Source organism: Arachis stenosperma, chromosome 3 (assembly GCF_014773155.1).
Source record: "Arachis stenosperma cultivar V10309 chromosome 3, arast.V10309.gnm1.PFL2, whole genome shotgun sequence".
Lineage (NCBI taxonomy): Eukaryota > Viridiplantae > Streptophyta > Magnoliopsida > Fabales > Fabaceae > Arachis > Arachis stenosperma.
The window spans coordinates 153729628-153754181 of record NC_080379.1 but is presented as its reverse complement, the minus strand read 5'-3'; the positions used below and the strand labels follow the sequence as shown (position 1 = coordinate 153754181).

The 24554-nt window shown below is 35.3% G+C and overlaps 2 protein-coding genes across 2 annotated transcripts; both read left to right on the top strand.

Annotated features, from left to right (window-relative positions):
• The first annotated feature begins 5359 nt into the window (after nt 1-5359).
• On the top strand, nt 5360-7884 carry LOC130966936 (replication protein A 70 kDa DNA-binding subunit C-like). Its single transcript, XM_057891756.1, has 9 exons — nt 5360-5546; nt 5836-5949; nt 6039-6123; nt 6216-6348; nt 6484-6638; nt 6753-6882; nt 6979-7044; nt 7303-7413; nt 7762-7884. Exons 1-9 carry the CDS (start codon nt 5360-5362, stop codon nt 7882-7884), a joined length of 1104 nt encoding a protein of 367 aa, XP_057747739.1.
• Nucleotides 7885-12860: 4976 nt separating this feature from the next.
• LOC130966935 (uncharacterized) lies at nt 12861-23651 on the top strand (the record flags this gene model as incomplete). Its single annotated transcript, XM_057891754.1, has 6 exons — nt 12861-13215; nt 13276-13494; nt 13609-13712; nt 13773-15242; nt 15346-15365; nt 23249-23651. Coding segments are annotated over exons 1-6 (2571 nt in total), but the record flags the coding sequence as incomplete, so codon positions are not given.
• Nucleotides 23652-24554: the final 903 nt, after the last annotated feature.

Here is a 24554-nt window from a genome sequence, read left to right as displayed (position 1 = left end):
TAGATAGAATATGTGTCATGTTACCATTAGAGGGAATAGGTACCCTATCACCCTTACAACCAGAAAGAAAATACAGACATACTTGTCATCAATCAACCTCAACTATGTCTCATTTATCATATTCATTCAATTTCATAATCAAACTCAGTTTTCATCATTATTATTCTTCATATCTTCCCCGGAGCAAGTGGGCAACGCCACTGTCTCTTATCCGGGGTCTCAACTCTTAATCAAATTCAAATATAATTCTTTTCTTGATAAAATTTAAAACATAATAATGTTTTTTAATAATTCAAAATTAGCTAATATAATTCTTTAAGATTTTGAAAATTCTATTTTGACTCCTAAAATAATCAAAGTACCCTAACTGGCTATTCATACATAGTCGAACTAAAATCTCAAGCAAACAACAATAATTTAACAACAACTCAACCTAACCTTGATCAAACTCAAACAAGAATCAATCAAACCAATATTCACTTATCAAATTCACATTTAATTACTGTAAAATTACCAAATCCTACCTCCATACAAAATCAAAACAATGAAAACTCCGAAGAAACTTTTTGATCGAACTGCTAAAGAAAAAAAAAACGTCAGAAATTGTTTGTACCTCCTAGAACTACAATTGGCAGAACTCAAAGGGAAGAAAAACTACGTCACTGTTAATTTTTACCAAACAAAAGTGACACTAACATGTAGAGAAGAAAGATACAAAAACTTTAATTGAATTAGATTTTTTACTGAAGTTACGAATCGCAAAAAATCGAGGTGGGAAGCTAACAAAAAGTCATGCTTTCCTTCCCTCACCCATAGTCTCTCTCTTTCTTTCTTTTCTTTCTCAAGTTCAATTCGGTCATGAACAAAACAATAAAGATATGTGTCATGCTTATACATATTTATATATCTATATAACTATAGATAGCTGTGGTTTCATCTCCGAGCTGGAGACCTCCCCGCACTCCATGCCGGTTCCAGTCCCAGGTGGAGGCTCTACTCCACGGTGGCATCCCTCCAGCGTGGCTTCGCATCTTCAAGGCTACATGTGCTCCTGTTCGCTTCCGCCGTCAGGCATCACTTTCACCTTCTCTCTCACGCAACCTATGTTTCCTTTCGGCGAATGGCTCACGCAACCTGCCTTCTTGATGGATTTGTTTGAATAGGTAATGATTAGTTAGAACCCTAGGGGCTTTGCTTTCTTCTCCTACCTTCGTTTCGTTTGCCCTATGAAACTCTATGTACAACCTCTGTTTTTTGGTAATTTGCTTTGGTGCCATTCATCGCAGGTTAGGGGTTTCCCGATAGAGTCTCAAATTGAAGATCTCCAATGAATCAATCAGGTGTATCCAAGCCTATTTTCGTCTTCATGCTTTTTGTTTTCCTTGATTATGTACATCTTTGTGATCAATTTTGGTATCTGTTCCACCGCTAACCCAGGTTTTATTCTCTAGGGTTTGTGAAATTCCTAATTGTGGAAATTATGAAAATTTTTGGTATCTGTTCGACGGTGAAGCTAGATCCTATTGTCTAGGGTTCCTAAAGTTCCTAATTTACAAATTGTGTGTATGTGACTTGGTTTGTTTCTGGGTTCATGTTCTTGGTTACATTCTTTGGAAGTTGCTGTTAATTTTGAAGATGGTCTATGAATCTGTTTCCTCTTCTTCATTTTGTTTTTTAGATTTCGTTGGTATTATTATCATTTCTCCTTTTACTAGTTGTTGAATTGTTTATTGCATGTGGTTTGTGTATTTCATCAATTGTTGGTATTTTGTAATGATTATAAAGATTGTTTTCTTACTTACCTTTTCTTATATTTATTGATCATGGGTTTGGTTTTCTGAATCATCTTCTAGGTATGGAGTTTTTACCTAATCTACTTTCTCCATGGTGATGTGGTTGACAGAGTTTTTTCATCAAAGTCAGTTTATAGACCCAGCTTCTCCTATTCAAGTTTTTCGTTTCCAATATGATTATCTCCTATTCAAGTTTTGCATCTGAATTTCCATTCTCATTCACTAATCCCTTTGAATTGTTTGGGCTGAATGTAGAAATTTATAATTTTTTCTGCATTTAGAATCATGTTCTCTTATCTAAATTGGTTTATAATTTTATCTGCATTCAGAATCATGTTCTCTTATTTGAATTCTTTTGTTTCTGGGTTCATGTTCTTGAATATATTATTTGGAAGTTTCTGTCAGATTCTTTGAAAATTGATGAATCTATTTTTTATTTTTTACTTTGTGTATATTCAACAAATCCATTGAGTTTTTATACTATTTTCTACACTGTTTGTGTCATTGGGGAATTCTTTTCTATATAATCTACTATATAATCTATTTGATGAGTGGTGATGTGATTGATAGGACTTGATTCATAGCTTTTTGCTGATTTATTTGCATCTGATGAAACCTTTTGTTAGTCAACTCACTTGTAATTCAATTCATTCCCAATTCCATTCCTTCCTCTTCAAGGTATTAGGTTTCAATCTCATCCGTTTCATGAATGTTGATGTGATTGATAGATTTTTATTGATGTTTGTCTATACTTTTTTTCCCATTCAGCTGCTGTTTGGAATGTATGCCTACCTAACACATTTAGCAACTCTCATTGCTATGAGTAGAATCATTGTTTGGGATAGTTGATGACTTCCTTCCCTATGGTATAATGACATGTAGGTGCACTGTAGTAGGTATGGTGTGATATCTCAATTTTTGGTCCCTATTTGTTGATTTGTTGAAAGTTTATGATTTTTATTCTCTCCTAATCAAGTTTTGCATTTGAATTTCCATTCTCATTCACTAATCCCTTTGAATTGTTTAGGCTGAATGTAGCAATTTATAATTTTTTTGCATTTAGAATGAACTTCTCTTATCTGACTTGGTTTGATTCTGGGTTCGTGTTTTCTGTACTGTTTGTGTCATTGGGGAATTCTCTTCTATATAATCTACTATATAATCTATTTGATGAGTGGTGATGTGATTGATAGGACTTGATTAATAACTTATTGCTGATTTATTTGCATATGATGAAACCTCCTATTCAAGTTTTGCGTTCGCAATATGATTATCTCCTATTCAAGTTTTGCATCTGAATTTTCATTCTCATTCACTAATCCTTTTGAATTGTTTGGGCTGAATATAGCAATTTATAATTTTTTCTGCATTCAGAATCATATTCTCTTATCTGAATTGGTTTATAATTTTATCTATATTCAGAATCATGTTCTCTTATCTGAATTGGTTTGTTTCTGGGTTCATGTTCTTGAATACATTGTTTAAAAGTTTTTGTCAGATTCTTTGAAAATTGATGAATTTATTTTTAATTTTTTACTTTGTGTATATTCAATAAATCCATTGAGTTTTTATACTATTTTTTGCACTGTTTGTGTCATTGGGAAATTCTTTTCTATATAATCTACTATATAATCTATTTGATGAGTGGTGATGTGATTGATAGGACTTGATTCATAGCTTTTTGTTGATTTATTTGCATCTAATGAAACCTTTTGTTAGTCAACTCACTTGCATTTCAATTCATTCTCAATTCCATTCCTTCCTCTTCAAGGTATTAGGTTTCAATCTCATCCGTTTCATGAATGTTGATGTGATTGACAATTTTTTATTGATGTTTGTCTATACTTTTTTTTCCATTCAGCTGCTGTTTTGAATGTATACCTACGTAACACATTTAGCAACTCTCATTGCTATGAGTAGAATCATTATTTGGGATAGTTGATGACTTCCTTCCCTATGGTATAATGACATGTAGGTGCACTGTAATAGGTATGGTGTGATATCTCAATTTTTGGTCCATATGTGTTGATTTCTTTAAAGTTTCCCAAATTCATTCTCTCCTATTCAAGTTTTGCATTTGAATTTCCATTCTCATTCACTAATACCTTTGAATTGTTTGTGCTGAATGTACTAATTTATAATTTTTCTTCATTCAGACTCATGTTCTCTTATCTGGCTTGGTTTGATTCTGGGTTCATGTTCTTGGTTACATTCTTTGGAAGTTTCTGTCAGATTGTTTGAAAATTGATTAATCTATTTTTAATTTTTTACTTTGTGTATATTCAACAAATCCATTGAGTTTTTATACTATTTTCTGCACTATTTCTGTCACTAGGGAATTCTCTTTTATATAATTTACTACTACTATATAATCTATTTGATCAGTGGTGTGGTGATTGATAGGACTTGATTCATAACTTCTTGCTGATTTATTTGTATCTGATGAAACTTTTTGTTAGTCAACTCAGTTGCATTTCAATCCTTTATTGGTTATGCAAAAGTTGCTGTATATTTCACCTCTTGCAAAGAAGTCGAGCTGATTGTCATGAATTTGTTTGTTTCTTTGATAAAGGAATATGCTTATGCCACTCCCTTTCAAGTTTTGCATTCCTAATTCCATTCCTTCCTGTTCAAGGTATTAGGTATCATTCTCATCCATTTCATGAATGTTAATGTGATTGACAGATTTTTATTGATGTTTGTCTATAATTTTTTATCCCATTCAGTTGCTGTTTTCAATGTATCCCTACCTAACACATTTACCAACTCTCATTGCCATGAGTAGAATCATTATTTGGGGTAGTTGATGACTGCCTTCCCTATCGTATAATGATATGTAGGTGCACTGTAGTAGGTATGGTGTGATATCCCAATTTTTGGTCTCTATTTGTTGATTTCTTGAAAGTTTCACCTTTTTATTCTGTTTTTGTGTTGGTTCAGGTTTTGGTCCTATGATTAGTTTGTCTCTATGCCATTGAATGGAGATGCATGTGGACTCAGATTTTGTTTTCCCTCCATTTCCATCCTCAATTTGAATTAAAAAAGGTGAGCCTTGTGTGCTGGATTTTTTCTATAAAAGGATGGTTGGTGAACCATATTCAATGCACAAACATTCTGCTGTGTTCTATTTCCTCCTAAACTTTGTCTATTTCGGAATTTTTTTTTGTTCACATTTTCATCAATTTCATCAATTCTGTTTATCTCCTTTCTTTCCTTTGCAATGCCTCCTCCATTTGATATGATTTCCAAGATGCATCCTCCTAGAGAGGCTTGGAGGCTGAAAGTTAGGGTTCTAAGGCTTTGGATTGTACCCTCTTTTGGTAACCATGAGGTTCCTAACACAATGGAGATGATTCTCCTTGATGAGCATGTTAGCCCCTATTGGCTTCTCTTTTAAGTATGGTGTTAGTTGTTGTTTTTTTAAGTTTTCAAGTTTAAATTATGTGTTTCACTAATATGATTTTGTTCTTTTGTTGGATTTCCAATGTGAAAAAATTCAAGCTACAGTTAAGAATCCACTCCTTAATAGGTTTAGGGATCATATAGTTGAAGGTCAAGTTTATAGAATGGCATACTTTACTGTTGTGTCAAATCATGATAGTTATAGAGCAACTTCTCATGAATTCAAATTGGTTTTCCTTCACCGAACCACTATTGTAGCTGTTGATGAAGATGTTATCCCTAAGACTTGTTTCAACATGTTACCTTTTTCTGAGCTGCTGAACATGACCCAAGATTATGATTTTTTATTTGGTGTGTCTATCTTCTTGGTCTGCTGTTATTCAAATTTTTTTAACAAATGCTTTGAATATTTAATATGTTGTGTTTATTTGGAATAGATGTCATTGGTCTTTTAACTTCAGTGAGAGAAGAGAAAGAATATGCAAAAGAGGAGAAAATTGTGAAAATGATTGTGCTGAAATTAACTTCAAAAGAGTATGTTGATTGAGTCATTTCTCCTGGTTTCTCTTTATGTTTTAATCATATTTTTTCCTTATTTTTTGTTTCATTCTTTGTCATGTTTTGAGTTTCAATCTTACAGTGCGTTGTGCATTATTTGGGGACTATGTTAATCAAGTAAATCATTTTCTTACCTCTGGCTATGTGGAGCAGCCTGTTGTATTCATTCAACTTGCAAAAGTCAAGTTCTTTAGGGGTACATTGTTTATTTTCTATACATCTCATTACTACTCTAGGTGTTGTCTCCAATAAACTTTGCTAGACTCTTTCTGTGTTGCTGTATAGGTCAAGTGGGCCTTCAAAATGTTATGTATGCCACTCAAATATTATTTAATCCTGATCTTCCTGAAGTTATTGAATTCAGGCAGAGGTTTGCATGGTTTATTTTGCTGATTCTTATTGACTTCTTTATTTAGAACCAATCTGGAGTAACAAGTACAAGTGTTTGCATCATTTTTTTAGTATGGTTGAGCAAGGTGTCAATGGTACCCAGCCACTGTTTATTGCAAATGAGGGTAAAGTTGTCTCCTTAGAAGATGATTTCATGCGTTTAACTAGAAAATGCACTATTGAAGAGCTTCAAGATAACAATGAGGTTGCCTTCTTTTGAGTTAGTTGTGTTTATGTTTATTTTATACACAAATGAACTAAAAAAGAAAATCAAAGAACAATTTCCAGATCTATTTTTTCATTCATATTGTTAGCAAATTTTTGAATGCCTATTGCATAGGAGGGTTCTTTTATCATTTTTGGTACAATCCAAGGTATTGTTGAGGATGGAGGTTGGTGGTATTCTGCTTGTGTATGTGGAAAGGGTATCTATCCTCAAAATGGTGCATATTACTGTGATTTTTGTTTGAAGCACATAACTAATGTGACTCCAAGGTCAGTAATTTTGTTCAAAATGTCTTTTCATTTTCTCTTGTGGATTGTTTATAAAAATAATGTTTCTTGGTATTATTTATTCTAAATCATTGTGTTCCTTTTTTTTCTCTGCAGATTTAAAATTAAAATAACACTTCAAGATCATAGTGGAGAGGGTATTTTCCTTCTCTTTGATCGTGAGGTATCTTATTTGCTTAAGAAATCATGTGCTGACTTGTTTACCGAGGTTCAAAGAGATGCAAGTGTATGTTTTTAGTTTTCTTTTGTGTATTCTTCACTTTATGGGATGTGATATCTGTTATTTAAACTCTGTATTTGTTATGTATTACTTTCAAATTAGCTTGTATGTGGGGATACTTATCCTCTCATATTCCAACGGCTCATTGGAAAGAAGCTACTGCTGAAGGTTGATACCAAAGGAGTGCCACATGATACATTTTATGGCAGTTTTTGAGTTAGGAGAATATGTGATGATCCCACCATTATTGCCATGTTTGAGCTTCCGAATTATGATGCTGATGATGAGTCTACTCCAAAAAGATTACATATACATATAATTATTTTTAGATTGTGTGAATTCATGTTTTGTTCCTTTTTTTATTGTGTTGTGGTGAATTTTTCTTATGGTCTTATGTATTTTTAAACTATTGTGGCATATGAATAGGAGCCTGATTTACACAAATTTGTTCCCTGTGGAGAAGGGGATATTGGTATTAAGAAGGAGTCATCAAAGACTTTTATCAAAAGTGAGAAAGTTGGTGGTGAGTCTTCTGGGGTTTTATCTAAATCCCCAGTTCTTATTGATTTTCTGGCTGAAAAATAGCCTGCTGTTTTCGGAGGGACTGAGTTTGCTTCCTTAATTAATGGTGAACATAGAAAAGATGAGAAAACACCTAGCAATGATACTGTTAGTGATGATCTTTCTGCTGAACTGGATATATTTCTTAGCTCACCAGAAAAAGAAACTTAGGTGCTGTTATATAATTTTTTTTTGCTCCTTACTATGTGTGCTATTTCTAAATGAATTTTGCATTTCTTGAGTGACTTTCGTAGCTTTTGTTAATTTCTTTGTCATAGGAGGTGTTGTCACATGTTATTGATGCACCTTCCCATTATGGAGAAGCTTATTCATGAGAATTATGTTGTCACTTCCAAGGGCAAGAGAAATCCGAATCCCCAATTTAAAGATACGGCTGCTGATGTAGATGGGTCTGGGTTCAAGATTGCCAAGGTTAATGGAGTTTGATTTAATGTGTGGTATTGAGCTGCTGTGTCTAGGTGTAGGTAGTTTATATAGTATATCTATAAGTGTTTAGGAAGGCTTGTGATTTCAAATACATCGAAATGTAATGATGCTGGCTGGATGGTATTTTGGTTTAACCTTTTTGGATTGTGTCCAACAAATAGGATTGTCAGATATAGGGGTTTTCCTTTTGTGTTGGCTCAGGTCATCTGCCAACTTGGTCTATTCTCAACTCCTCCTTTGTAATAATGACTTTGCTAGGGATTGGACACATTTTCAATGTTGTACATTCTTTAGGTTACATATTAGGATATGTAGTCAGATGTTGGGATCCTCCTTATCATAGGAGAGATTGCCATATGTAATTGTGTATATCACTATCAGTATTTTAATGAAATGTGGCAGTTCTTATTTTTATTTCTTTATTGTTGTACAACTTTATCTTTTCATCTCAATTAGTTATTGGTGTTGATTATAATACTTTATTTTTTTATGTTCTGCGTTATCAAAGGTGTGCATGGTTATATTAGTTCTTTGTTGGTGTGTTTCACAGGTTCTCTTCCCAGCCACCCTTTCCCCTACCTTTTTTTACCTCTTGCTTATAGAAACTTAAGAATGTTATGTGTTTTTCGGAGTGAATTAGGGGTAGTTCTTGCGATTTATGTTTCAACCTCTTGTTTTATTTAGCACGAGTAACAAAGATGTCTCATAATTCTGTTCGTGCTAGAGAGTATAGGCGGAATTCTTTGAAAAGAAAGCAAACACAAAGTCACCATTGAAATGCAAGAGGTCAGTACTGAATTGACCTTCGTGATACTTTTAGTGTTTTTTGCTCCAACTTTCAGTGATTTGATATCTATGGGAGTCTTTGTAATTTATTTTTGTTTTGTAATGTTTTAGAGGTCCTCGATTCCTCGATCCCTGCTCCTTCTTTGAATGATTATTTGGGTAATTTTTATTGCTCTATTTATATTTTTGTAGTTAATCTTTGTGTTCTTATTAATGTATCTATTTTTTTTATATTATTCCAATGTTTCTGTTTGCTTTTATTTTTTAGAAAATTTAGTTGAGATGTCCCAGAATGTTAATCAAAGTTCAAATATTATTTTGTCAGGTATAATATTATCTTTAAGTATTTTATCCCTGTCCAATTTTGTTTTTGTTAAATTATATTTTAAGTTCTTATGAATTATATCTAATAACAGATTGGTTTGTTGATTTATTATTATTTTTCTACACTTTTACACCTAAAAGGTTTATTTTAACTATTAGGGCCACTTTGGCTAAACTTCATAAATAAGTTTTTTTTTAGAAAAAAGGATTTAAAATATAAGGACTTTTATTAATAACAACTTTTAAATAAGTTATTTTATGTTTGAAAAGTTATTATAGAAGTTCTTGTTTTAAAGCTGTGCATTAAATTAGCTAACATAATCGGAAAATTGTTTTTTTTTATTTGTTTACATGGCTGAAAGTCATTAAAATAGTTAATAATTGATTCAAACTGCACAGTTACTGAAGGTAATTAGATTAGCTAGCGTAAGCCTGACCAGTTGTTTTATCTTGTTGAAATAATTAATGCCATTATAAAATTGTTCATGGAATCATTTAGATCAGTAGATAGGTTTAATTTATATAGTTGTTTTAAACATACACAAGTAATAGAGGTTATTAAATTGTTTAATTATTGTTTATTCTTGTTTTGGACAATATGAAGGGTCTTTTGGTTATGTAATTGAATTCATGTAATCAGTTAATTAATTAACTTTTCTACCTAAATAATAGACCAGGGGTATTTGTTGAAACTTTCTTACTTTGATGTCATAATCAATAGTTGTATCTTAAAAAAAATTTAACTATTCTGTGGGTTTCTCTAATTTTTGGAAATCTTCTGTTAGTTCCATATAAATAATTTTTCTTTTAGTTCTGTCTGTCAAATTTTTTTTAGTTTTTTCAATTATCCCTCTCTTAATAATGATTCGGTCAATTGTATAAGGAGATGTTTACAACAAACAATATGGTGGATGGATTCAATTAAAATAAAAGGAAATTCTTGGGAGCTAATTCAAAAAAAAATTGTGGAATGACTCAATTCAAGTAAAAAAAATAAAATATAGGCACTTCGTTCAAAATTTTACAACATTCTATTGACCAATTGAGTCATTAAAGTATCAAAAAATACAACATAATTCTAATAGTAATTTAGATTATTTAATTTGAACCTTGATAGTTAGTATGATTGATTCAAATAATGAAACAAAGTTTATTCTAATGTTAGCACAAATCAAATTGTTCTTAGATGTGCATTTAGCTTTATTTGAAATAGGTTATTTGATAAATCAACGTTTAATTTTCATTGATTTTCATAGTTTATTACATTTTTAATGTTCAATTTGGATGCTGATTATTAGATAGTTAATTGGTTTCTTATTTCATCTTTAATTTTTTTTCCGTTGTCGAATATATATTTACATAAGTTTGTGTTATTTTAAATCAAAATGGATGATATAGACCAATCAGAAATATATGATCCTTCCATAAATTCATTCAGTCAAGTTGGTTCTGTTATTGATCATTCTCTGTTCTTGCAAAGTGAGATACAAGGTACGTTCTCTTTATTAAAGTATTTATTATTTAAGAATAGTAAAATATTATTCTTATTTGCTTAGTGCTAAAAGATTTCATTGTGCTTCTCTGAGGAGATATTATTTAGTTAGTGTAAAATAGTAGTGTTTTGTGATACATTTTTTGACAAAATTTAAAGGAGTAAAGTATTCACTCTATATTATATCTGTATGCTAACGGTTTGTTCATTTTATGTTGAATATATTTCGTGCCACGTAATTGAGATGAAATTGTTTTGTTGTTGTGCATATTTTTTTTTCGATTTTATCTTTGCCAGGTTTCCTTGATGTTGGTGATCCTAATTATGAATGTTCACTTTGTGGCGTGTGTTTCTGGTTATTAAAACATGTTGAAAGAGACTCTACAGTTAATCGTCCTGTTTTTACTGTTTGTTGCTCAAAAGGAAAAATTTAATTACCTTATCTTCGAAAGCCCCCAGATCTGTTATATAATTTGATTAACGGACATGATAGCAAGAGTTTGTACTTCCAAAAAAATATTCGATCTTATAATAGTATGTTTGCCTTCACGTCTCTTGGTGGTAAGGTATTGGATTCAGTGAATGATGGGAGGGGTCCACCACAGTTTATAATAAGTGGACAAAATTATCATCGGATTGGAAGTTTGCTCCCAGATCCTGGTCAGAAGCCTAAATTTGCCCAGTTATATATATACGACACTCAGCATGAGATAATGCATAGGCAGCGAATCTTTGGGTATGTGTGTTTGATATTTTGTTGCTCAGTCTTTTTATTGTATTTTCTTGATGTTTTAGTGTTATTTGTATATGAAAATAGGTTTATAGCTGTGATATGATAGTTATATTATATTTTGTTTCCGTTATAAAGTCTTATTGGTCTTTTTTGCTAATAATGATATATCAAAATATATGAGATTTGTATTCTGTGTGGTTTTTAAATATATCTTTTGTGGTTAATTTACATTTCTTTTAAGCAAACATCTGAGATAGATAAAGAATTGATAGCTGAGTTGTTGCAAATGATCGATACTCATAATGTCATAGCACAGTCATTTCGAAGAGTCAGAGAATTCTATCAGTGTCATCCATATGAGATTTTCTCTTTGAAGTTGTATTCGCAAAGGAAGGTTGATCGAACATTGGTTATCGAGGTGAGCAGCCTGGATATGTTCCTGGAAGGAGAACAAGGGTTTCCCTTAGGGAATTCATATGTTTTTGTCTCCAGATTAGGGAACACGAAGATGGAATTATTCACAAGTGTAGACGGTTATTTCAGCAATTTGTTGTTGATTGTTTCACCATGATTGAGTCCCAAAAGTTGCATGAGATTAGAATGAAGCAACGTACAATTAGAGGAGAAGTCCTTCAAGGAATAGAGGAGGCTATGCGTCGTGGCGATGACGAAGCTTCTTCAATTGGGACACGAATCATTTTGCATTCTTCCTTCACTGGTGGTAGACGTTATATGTTTCACTGTTGTCAGGATGCCATGACAATTTGTAAACATTTTGGCTATCCAGATTTATTTCTCACTATTACGTGTAATCTAAATTGGCCTGAATTTCAGCGATTTTCAGAGCGAGAGTGAATTCCCATAACTGATCGTTCTGATATCTCTTATCGTGTATTTCATGCCAAGTTGAAGTGCCTCCTTAGCGATCTCAAGGAAGGTGTGTTTTTTGGTCCACTTAATGCAAGTATGTTCTTTTCTCGCTTAGCATCTCAATCTCTGTCTATTGTCTTCAGACATGCAGTTGTCGGGTTTTTTAGGATGTTTTTGTATTTTTTAGGTATGTATACTATTGAGTTCCAAAAAAGAGGTCTACCGCATGCACACATGTTACTTTGGCTTAATGTGGAAAACAACTTACAAAGTGTTGAAGTTGTTGATGAATTCATCTGTGCCGAGCTACCTAATCCCCAGAAATTTCCATTTCTTTATAAGGTTGTCACCAAGTACATGATCTATGGTCCCTGCAGTCGACTTAGACCGAGTTCTCCTTGCATGAAAAATGGTAAGTGCTCAAAATTTTATCCAAAAAGATTCGTTGACCAAACGAGCTTTGATGAGGATGGCTATCCAATATATAGACATCGTATTACGGGTGTCACAGTGAAAATCAATGATGTTGATATTGATAACAGATTTGTTGTGCCATATAATCCACTGTTGTTAATGAAATATTAAGCTCACATAAATCTTGAGTTTTGTAACAAGTCAAATGTGATTAAGTACCTTTTTAAGTATGTCAATAAGGGTCTAGATCGGGTGACTGCAACTGTTGGAGAAACATATGATGTTCATGAATCTTCTCAGGTGGTTGATGAGATCAAATAGTATTACGATTGTCGTTATTTGTCACCATCTGAATCCATGTGGAGAATTTTTGCTTATGATATTCATCATAGATGGCCGGCAGTACAGAGGTTGACTTTTCACTTGCCAAACCAGCAACATGTTGTATTCGATGATGCTGATATCACTACTTATGTTTATTTACGGAACAAAAATTTGCTGACGATGTTTATGGGTTGGATGATGGCCAACTGGCGGTTCCCAGAGGGGAGGTCATTAACATATGTTGAATATCCAGGCAAATTTGTCTATTGTTCGAATAGCAGGGAGTGGAAGCCAAGACAGAGGGGATTCTCAATTGGAAGATTGAGTTTTGCTCATCCCTCATCTGGTGAACTTTTCTACATGCGGATGCTTTTGAATGAGCAGAGAGGTTGTACCAGTTTTTGAAGTATAAGAACTGTGAATGGTGTTACTTATGATACATTTCAAGAGGCATGTTCCGCCATGGGATTCTTGATAGATGATAAGGAGTATGTTTCTGCTATTAAGGAAGTCGCCGAGTTTGCGTCAGCTGCACAGCTAAGGAGGCTTTTTGTGATGTTGTTGCTATCTGGTTCCATGGGAAGACCTCTGTCAGTTTGGGAACAAACTTGGACTTATTTGTATGATGATATTCTTTATCGCAGAAGACATGAGCTACAATATCCCGGTAAGAATTTTGTTCATCATGAATTTATTATATGACAGGCAGGCACACATGCACGCACATAGTACAGAAATCATATTATGGTGCTAATATTTTATTAATTATCTTTAAACGTAGATCTAACGATGAGTCAGGACGAGTTGCAAGTATTTTGTTTGTTGGAGATTGAGAAACTATTGCAGAGTAATGGAAAATCATTGAGAAATTATGCTGGCATGCCAGTTCCTAATAAATCTTTAGTCTCTCAATTTAGCAATTTGATGCTGTTGCGTGAGTTTTAGTATGATATTGTTTCTTTGACTCGTGAGCACGATGCAAATGTCTCCAAGTTAAATGAAGAACAGAGGGTGGTCTACGATAAAATTATTGATTGTGTTTCGAATAAGAGGCATGGATTCTTTTTTGTCTACAGGTTTGGTGGAACTGGAAAAACTTTTTTATACAGAGTTTTGTCAGCTAGATTGCAATCTGAGAAAAAGATTGTTATAAACATTGCTTCTAGTGGTATTGCTTCTCTATTGTTACCTGGTGGTAAAATGGCGTATTCTATGTTCAATATTCCTGTTGAGCTGACTGAAGACACTGTTTGTCGGATTAAGAAGGATAGTCCAAAAGCTGAGGTAGTCCGGTTGGCCGATTTGATTATTTGGGATGAGGCACCAATGACTAACAAATTAGCATTTGAAGCTCTCGATAGGACTTTGCGGGATATAATGGTTTCGGTCTCTGATAGGAATAAAGATGTACCTTTTGATGGGAAGGTGGTCGTTCTTGGTGGTGATTTCAGGAAGGTCTTGTCAGTTATTCCAAAAGGTTCTCGTGCTGAGATTGTGATGGCGTCCATAAATTCTTCTGTCCTTTGGAAATACTGTGAAGTTTTGCAATTGACCAAAAATATGAGGTTAGCAAGTGGATTGGAACAATCAACTGCTCAGGAGTTAAGGTCGTTTTCAGATTGGATACTTTATATCGGTGAAGGTTGTCTATGTGGAACTCTGGTCAACGACAAACTTCTTGTTGATATTCCTTCTGATCTAATCATTCCTGTTTTGGAAAACCCAGTGGAAGATATTGTAAATACAATCTATCCAAATTTGGTTCAGAATTTTTGTGATCCAAGCTTTTTCCAGGATAGGGCAATATTGGCTTCGATTGTCGAGAATGTTGAAGAGATAAATAATTATATAGTTGACTTATTGCCCGGTGAGGAGAAAAATTATCTCAGTGCTGATTTGATATGTGGTAGTGATGCCTATTCTGATGTTGAAGTTGATTGGATAAATGTTGAATTCTTGAACCAGATTAGGTGTTCTGGTCTACCTAATCATTCCTTAAAGTTGAAAATAGGCATGCCTATTATTTTGTTGAGGAATGTTGATCCAGTTGGGGGTTTGTATAATGGGACTCGACTTGTTGTGCGAGATCTAGGGACAAATGTGATCGGTGCGGATATTGTTTCTGGTAGCAATATTGGGGATAAAGTTTTTATCACCAGAATAAATTTGATTCCCAGTGATACGATTATACTGTTTAAATTCCAACGCCGTCAATTCCCAGTTTCTTTGTCATTTGCGATGACAATAAAAAAAAGTCAAGGTCAGACATTATCAACAGTTGGTTTGTTCTTGCGTCTTCCTGTGTTTTGTCACGGTCAACTTTATGTAGCTCTTTCCCGAGTTAGGAATAGAAATGGTTTGAAGATTTTACTTTGTGATGAAGGATTAGTTGATCCTACCAAGACTGAAAATGTTGTATTTAAGGAAGTTTTTGATAAGATATAATGTATTTTTTTGTTATATTTTTTAATCTTATCTGTGTTATTTATAGTTTTGTTTTGGTGTACGTTTTCTTTAGAGAGGGACATCTTCTTCAGGGTATGTCTAAAATCGTTTCAACCATTTTGTGTGCACTAGATGCACCATTTTTTATGGACGATTAGATTCTATTAAATGAATATTATAAATGTTATGAAAGAAGAGTATTCATATGCTTTATAAATGTAGAGTATATTTGTATATATATACATAAATATATTTTAATACATAGTATTTTAAAAATGGCAAGTATAATCTTTTACTTTAAAATGAATATAAAACATATCAATACATATCAAAATATTTTTCATTTATTAAAATTAATTATTATACTATACTATTGTTAATAAGGTAAGAATTTATTAAGAAATAATTTCATAATTACCTATTAGGAAAAATATCATCAATCATAATTACTTTAACATGATTATCTATATTTTATGTATCAATTTTTCCTAGTGCATTCTGTCTTCTATTTTTTTATTATTATTTTGGTTTTAATATTTAGGTCAAAATTCTAATTTGATGTCTGATATTTTAAATATTTTATTTTAGTGCAGAATAATTTAGCACTTGTTTAATATTATTTCACTCTTAAATTTGATACAAATTCTTTGTATCAAGAAATATTTTGTATTAGACTATTGAGATTTAAAGTACTTAATTATGCACTAAAATTTTATGTATTTATTAGAGTCTATCAATATTCTTCTTTTATATTAATCTTTGATTTCTATATAATATAATCAAATGATCTATATAAATATGGGATATTCTATAAGCAGATAATTATTGTGCTCATTTAAAAGATACCCTCTTATTTAGTGGATAAATTTGATGATTCATATTTTCATATTTTATATTGATTTTTTTTAGTTTAAAAAGTGATTTTTAAATATAGTTATATTGTTTCATATCAAAAAGTTATTTCACTATGTGGTTTTGAAAATATTCAATTTTATTAAAAAACTTAGTTATTTACTTTTTTTAATTTGATATTGTTTTTCCCAAAAAAAGATAAAGAAAGTTTTTAATTTGATTTTGTTTTTATCCGATTTTAAAAAGTTACTTTATTATGTGATTTTGAAAGTATTAAAATTTATTAAAAAACTTGATTATTTACTTTTTTAAATCTGATATTATTTTTTCCAAATAAATTGAAAGAAACTATATTGTTAATATATCAATAAAAATAAAATATCATGATTTTATTAATAAAAAATAATTATTTATCTTTTTATATAAAGAATAGTTAGATGATACCAGTGCATATTTGATTTTAATTTGTCATAAAAAAATTTGATTTTAATCTAAATTATACTCTATCCATACAATTTTATTTTATTTTTGTTATTTCTAACATATATATTTAAGTAATAAATATATTATTAGTAGTAAGTTTTTTATAATGTCATATATCAATTTTTTCTTGGCACCTCTTTACATAATTTGGTTAATTTATCCATATCTCAATTAATTTTATTTTTTTCTTTTATTAGTTAAAATGTATCTCTTTTCATAGATGAACCAGATTTTTATTTCTTAAAAAAATCATATCAAATTATTTTTTTAATACATTGAATTTGCATAAAATTCAAAAATTAAATATCTAAAATGATTGAACTTTTTTTACTATCAATCTAAAAGTACTTGGTTGGAGAATTTTGTTTTTATTAATATAATACTCTCAATTTAACCATAAACGTAATTAAACTCAGATAATGTGAGTTTAACTAATTTTGTTTTACCAAATTCATCAGTTTGAGTTCATTAGGATCCCTAAAAGACCTTTCGACCTCATCCCATTTTCTTCATTCCTAACCTCACTCCATCCGTCGCACCATCTCCGCTCCCCCTCCCTCGGCTGAGGTTTCTGCTTCTCTCCTGGGTTTCGGCCATGTGTAGAGAAGGTATGGGTATCTCTGCGATTCTATTAGATCCCACCATGAGGGTGTTGTTCTCTTTGTTGTGTCTGTTCCTTCTCTCCAAGGTTCCTCTGTCTCTCTCTGTCGATCATACCTCATTCTCCATCTTGATTTCTCCGTTTTGGATAGCAGATATTGCCACCGCAGTTCAAGAGGTATATGTGGCCTATGGTTCCATTCTTCTCCTTTTCAATCTCTTTCTGGATTCGTTCTCCAGTTTTAATTTTTTTTGTTAATTGTTACTGTTTTTTGGATCCATCGTTTAATTTTGAGTTGTTTGATTTCTGATTTAATCATGATGATTGTTACTTGTTTTTCTAAATCAATGGTTCTCTCCTATGTTTGTAGTCTTGGTGTTTCTGTGAAATAATTTTCTTCTTGGGGGGTTTGCTCATTATAATTTATATAATTTTCTTTCTGCTATTGGACTGAAGTTAACTGTAGTGTTAGGTATATTTGACTGATAAAATTCTGTTTTGCTTTATTGTGAATTGTCAAATCAACTATATGTGGTAGGTATTTGGTAATTTGTGTAAAACCCGGTTAATTAACGGCTAATTAACCCATAAATGAGAATTTATTCTAGAAAGCCTAAAATGTGATTTTTATGGCTAAATATGATAGAGGAGATTGAGACGAGAATTTTGGTACCAATTTTGTAGAATTCGGACCAAGATTGGACCGAACGGGCCAAACCGGGCCAACCGGACCCAAAGTGGGCCCTTGGCCCAACATAACTTAACCAAAACCCTAGTTTTCAGCACTCTCTCTCTCCTCATTTGTTACACACACAAGCTGAAATGGTGGAGAGGAAGGGAAGAACATTCTCTCAACTCCTCTCTCTCACTTGATCTTCAAATCACCATAACTTTTGATCTAGAGCTCCGATTGCCGCCCCGTTTACGGCCACGCGTTCACCGCGGAGAGCTCTACAAAACCCATATAATCAATCTTGAGGTAAGCCACACCTTGCTGTTCGAAATCTCAGCCCCTATTTTCGAGTTTCATGGGTTAAATGTTGAGATTTTGGGTTCTTTGATGTTATAGGACCCAACTCTCTTGAAGGAGAAGGTTAATCTTGTCTCCTTGGACCTTGGAGGTGGTAAGATTCTCAACCCTAGTGTATTTTGTTGTTTTATGATGTTTGGGTTTTGAGATGTTGTGTATGGGTGTGATGGTTGTGGCTTAGGTTGTGTGTGTGTGGATATTGGAGCTTGATTGGTGATTTTGAACAAGCTTGGAAAGGGCTTGGTGGTGAAAAATCTGCTCTTGGAGGTGTTGAGGCCTTGTGAGCTTGAGGATAAGTGGTTTAGAAGTGCTCCGGTGGAGCTTGGGAAATTCGGCTAAGGTATGGTTTCGGTTTCCCGTATCTAATATGTAATGTGGTAGGAAATACTTAGGCTAGAGGCCCTAAGATAGGCATTGAATGGTTGATGTTGTTAAATGATTGAGATATATGATGTGGTCATATATGTGATGATGATTATTGATGCCTTGGTGGTATGATGTATGAGAAATATGCATGTTGTGATATGTGCTTGATGATTGGTTATGGTTGAATTGTGGGTTGAACCATGTTGATGGTAAGTATGATGTTGATTGTGTACAATAATGATTTATTGGAATTGGTGTTGTTGAGAATTGGCATGAGGAATAGTATATGATATGTCAATGTGTTTGGGTTTGAGCCACTTGGGTGAAGTGGGGTAAAATAATGAGATAGTGATTTTGGTAAATTGTGGTAATGTGTCAATGTGTGAGTTGAGGAGGCTTGATGTTGAATTTGATACATTTGATTGACTTCAAAGAAAAGGGATGAAATTGGCATGTTTTGATTGATTTTGAAAAGAGTTGAAAATGGTTTGTTTTGAAAATGGCATATTGTGGTTTTGTATGAAAATATGGTTTTTGGGCTTACTTTGACGGGACATAACTTGGACTACGGATCCTCGTTTTGTATCAAACCTGTTTAGAAATGAATTGGATCCGGGATGTCCATACCGTTCGAAGAACGGGTGAAAACGATTTAAAATGAGGAAGTTATGTCCGTTGGAAGATTGGGGTTCAAATCTGTAAATTCTGCAGCTTTTAACTTAGAAAATTTTTAGCAGAATGAACCCTTGCGCGTGGGCGCACCTGGCGCGTGCGCGCCGATCTTCCGAGAAGTGCCATCCACGCGTATGCGTGATGTGCGGGCGCGCCGATTGTGCTGCACCCAATGTCCGGTCATTTTCCCGAGAGTTATGCCAGAACCGTGCCTGTGTTGTGCCTGGGCACGAGAACACCCGCGCGTACACGTGGTTGACGCGTGCGCGTCGATTGGCAAGTTTTTAACCCACGCGTTAGCGTGCATGACGCTTGCGCGTCGATGAAGTTTTGAGGCCACCCACGCGTGCGCGTGGAGTGCGCGTACGCGTGGCCTTGTTTTCATCCCAAAGTTGATTTTTGAGTTTTAAAAAGCCAAATCTCATACTTCTAAGCCTCCGATCTCACCATTTATGTCTTAAATCTTTATGACATGCCTAGCTATTAGCAAGGAGCTAGTGAATGAGGTAACTTGCGAGTGAAGCAGGGAAAATGAATGATCAATGAGGATCAAGATGATTATGTGAGATGCGAGGATGGTGGTGGAAGTGCTTGTTATGCCATTGGCCGAAGGGCCGTAATTGTTTATGTATTGGCTGGTTCTGGATTGAACCGTGAGCCGGAATAGCTGTGTATGCTATGAGTATTGGCTGGTTCTGGATTGAACCGTGAGCCGGAATGGCTGATATGGATGTTGATCCATGGATGAGAATTCATGCATGTTGATGCTGAATTATTGATAATTGTGAAATTGCACTTCCACTATCTGAGGTACGAGTTTCCTTGGGTAGTAGCAGTGGCTAGCCACCACGTGCTCCAGGTTGAGACTCGAAGCTCTGTTAACCCTATGTTGCAAGTGTGGCCGGGCACTGTGAAAGGCCCGGATGAGCTCGAACCCCCGTAAATATTCACCAGTGAGGGTGATAGATATGGATCATGTTTATGATCAAGTTTATAACGAGTATAACTCGAGTTTGGGGATGCGCGACAGAGGGACAGTCCAATGGTTAGCGACCAGGACTTGTCGGGTTGGCTCTATAACCGACAAGATGATATCATCGGCCACTAGGGACAGGCATTCATCATATGCATACTATGTGAATTGTTTGAGATTGCCTATTTGACTGCATATTACTTGCTAATTGTCTAAATGTCTTAACTGCTCCTATTTGTATTCTTGTCTGGTATAACTGTGTTTGTTACATTATACTCCTGCTGGTGGTTGGGAGGTGAGAAGGAATTGGAAAGGGAAGTATTAGTTAGACTGAAGAATCTTTAGTCAGATGCCCTTACATGGTTTAGCTTGTTTATAAGCTTTGATATTATCTGGAGGAGTTATAGGATTGCCTTTGGCTTTCCTCTATTATATATATTATATATGTGGAAGCTGTTACCATGCTGGGGACCTCTGGTTCTCACCCATGCGGATTTTGTGGTTTTCAGATGCAGGACGTGAGGTTTCCCGCTGAGGCATGCTGGAGACTTCTATACTTGCGAAGATCCTTTGTTCTCGGGGCTATTTTTGGTTTATATGTTTTGTTTAGATACTTTTATCTCCATTAAATAATACAAACTGTGATGACTCCTTTATGGGAGAATTTTGGAGAATAGGTTTTATGTATTTGTGTCCCTTTGGGTTTCCTTGGGGTTTTCCTTATTTTATCATATGTGTATATTGTTATGCTCGGACCGGTTATCTTCGCAGCCGGATCTTGAGTCTTGATATTCCTGTTTTTGACACTCTCTTGTATATATATAATCTCGCGTTGGTTTATCCTTGTGCGTTACGTTATCGATCGGAGTGTTGCGCTTTTGAGTTGCGGTTTTTGTTTACCACTTTTTCTACAAAGGCTCCTAGTTATAATCAATCATTCATACTACTATACGTACTAAATTTTTATTTTAGAGGTCGTAATACCTTGCCATCTCTGAATTATGACTTAAGCATAAGGCTAAGTATGGTAGGGTGTTACATTATGGTATCAGAGCAGTTCGTTCCTGTAGAGCCTGAGGGATGGACTGACTATGCTTCTGTGCATTCTCTGTGTGTGTGTTATGTGCTATTAGTATATCTACTTGATATAATTGGCATAAACGTTCATGAGCATGCATTTGGGACTTTGAAGTACTAGACTTCCGATATTGAGACTGATCAACTTAATATCGATTGTTTGGTATGTATAGGAACCAGATGGCGTCTCGTGGACGCGGTAGAGGTAGTGCGAGAGGTCGTACGAATGCTCGTGCACCGGAGAATAACCCTAATGACCCGGTGAACTTTATGGTTGCGTTGGAGAACATGGCTGCTGCTATGCAAGCCACTGCTGAGGCTCTTGGTCAACAGATGAACAACCATGGTAATGATGGAGGTGGAGTTCAGGGCCCGATGACTCTAGCAAACTTTTTGAAGGTTAATCCGCCTAAGTTCAAGGGAACTACTAGCCCGACTGAGGCTGATACATGGTTTCAGGCTATAGAGCGAGCGCTGCAAGCGCAAGTGGTGCCTGAAGGACAGCGTGTCGAGTTTGCTACCTATATGCTTGTCGGTGAAGCGTCGCATTGGTGGCAAGGCATCCGACGTCTTCTGCAGCAGGGTGATGACTATGTCACCTGGAATGTCTTTCAAGAAGAGTTCTATAAGAAGTACTTTCCGACTTCGGCTAGGACGGCTAAGGAACTTGAATTGTTACAGCTGAAGCAAGGTACCATGTCCATATCAGAGTATACGGACAAGTTTGAGGAGCTGTTCAGGTTCTCTCGCATGTGCCAAGGGACCCCGGTGGACTATGAGGAATGGAAGTGTGTTAAGTATGAAGGAGGACTCCGGAGTGATATCTTCAGTTCAGTGGGACCAATGGAGATTAGGACTTTCTCCGAGTTGGTGAACAAGTGTAGGGTTGCTGAAGAGTGTGTAAAAAGGGCAACCGCTGAGAGAGGGGGTCAAAGGGGATCATTCCCACAGAATCGAGGGAAGAGCTTTGCACCTAGGGGTTCGTCTTTCAAGAGAGGAAGCTCTTTCAGGAGGCCCAACAACAACAACTCCCAAGGAAAGAAGTTTGGGAAGCAGCCTCAGAATGATCAAGCTTGCGCTAGGTGTGGGAGTCACCATCCGGGAGTACCATGCAAGGCCGGATGGGGTTTATGCTACAATTGTAGAAAAGCGGGGCATAAAGCCGCCAATTGTCTGGAGAGGCAGAAACAAGGTGCTGGGAAGGCACAACAGACTGGTCGGGTGTTCACCACTTCAGCTGTAGGAGCTGAGGGATCTGAGACACTCATTCGAGGTAACTGTGAATTAGCTGGTCAAACTTTAAATGCTTTATTTGATTCGGGAGCATCACATTCATTCAATGCATTTGAGAAAGCCCATGAGTTAGGGTTGAAGGTTGTAACCTTAGGTTATGACCTAAAGGTATATAATGCTACCCATGAAGCCATGGTAACTAGGCTAGGATGTCCGGAAGTTTCCCTTAGATTCAAGCAGCGTGATTTTGTTCATGATTTAATCTGCTTGCCGATGATTGGTCTTGATCTTATTTTGGGATTGGATTGGTTATCTAAGAACCATGTTTTACTAGATTGTTCTACAAAGTCGGTGTATTTTATGCCGGAAGATACTGAAGGACCGGTCGTGGTGAATAATTATTACGTGAATTCGATGATGGTGAACTGTTCTGGATTCGAATGTCAGGGTATCATGTTGTTAACCGCAGGCGTTTCGGATGATGATCAAAGGTTGGAACAGATTCCGGTTGTGTGTGAGTTTCCGGAAGTGTTTCCCGATGATATTGATGAGTTCCCACCTAACCGAGAGGTTGAGTTTGCTATTGAGTTGGTGCTCGGGGCGGGACCAATCTCAAGTGCTCCTTATAGGATGTCACCGTTGGAGATGAACGAGCTAAAGTCTCAGTTAGAGGATTTGTTGGGAAAGAATTTTATACGACCAAGTGTTTCTCCGTGGGGTGCTCCAGTGTTACTGGTGAAGAAGAAGGATGGGAGTATGCGGCTCTGTGTGGACTACAGGCAGTTGAACAAGGTGACAATAAAGAATAAGTACCCATTGCCGAGAATCGATGATCTCATGGATCAGTTACAAGGAGCTGGAGTTTTCTCTAAGATTGACTTGCGATCCGGTTATCACCAGATAAGGGTGAAGGGCGAGGATATCCCTAAGACCGCTTTCAGGACTCGTTATGGTCATTACGAGTACACTGTGATGTCCTTTGGGTTGACGAACGCTCCTGCGGTATTCATGGATTACATGAATAGAGTCTTCCGTCCGTTTCTGGATAAATTCGTTGTTGTCTTCATCGATGACATACTGATTTATTCCAAGACTGAAGAAGAACATGCGGAACACTTGAGGACCGTATTGCAGATTCTAAAGGAGAAGAAACTTTATGCAAAACTGTCTAAGTGTGAGTTTTGGAAGAGTGAGGTGAAGTTTTTGGGCCATGTGGTGAGTAAGAAGGGAATAGCAGTAGATCCAACTAAGGTGGAGGCGGTGATGGATTGGAAACAACCAACCACCATAACAGAGATAAGGAGTTTTCTGGGTTTAGCTGGCTATTACCGAAGATTCATCAAGGGCTTTTCACAGATAGCTTTGCCAATGACGAAGTTAACCCGAAAAGACACTCCGTTTGTTTGGACTCCTGAGTGCGAGGAGAGCTTTCAGACATTGAAGAAAAAGTTGACTACTGCACCTGTGTTAGTGTTACCCGAGCCGAATGAACCATTTGAGGTGTATTGTGATGCCTCATTAAAGGGTTTAGGGTGCGTGCTGATGCAGCATCGTAATGTGGTGGCGTATGCCTCACGACAGTTGAGACCTCATGAGGTTAGTTACCCTACGCACGATTTGGAACTCGCTGCGGTCGTGTTTGCCTTGAAGGTGTGGAGGCATTATCTCTATGGGGTTAAGTTCCAAGTTTTCTCTGATCATAAGAGCTTGAAGTATCTCTTTGATCAGAAAGAGCTCAATATGAGGCAGAGGAGGTGGATGGAATTGTTGAAGGACTACGACTTTGAGTTGAATTACCATCCGGGAAAAGCGAACGTAGTGGCGGATGCGTTAAGTCGGAAGTCGTTATATGCGGCTTGGATGATGCTTCAGGAGGAGAAGTTGCTCAAGGGATTCGAGAGTCTGAATATTGGTGCTCGAGAAGTATCCGGAACCTTGTGTTTGAGCCGATTAGAAATCTCAAGTGATTTTAAGTCCGAACTCCTAAAGGCTCAT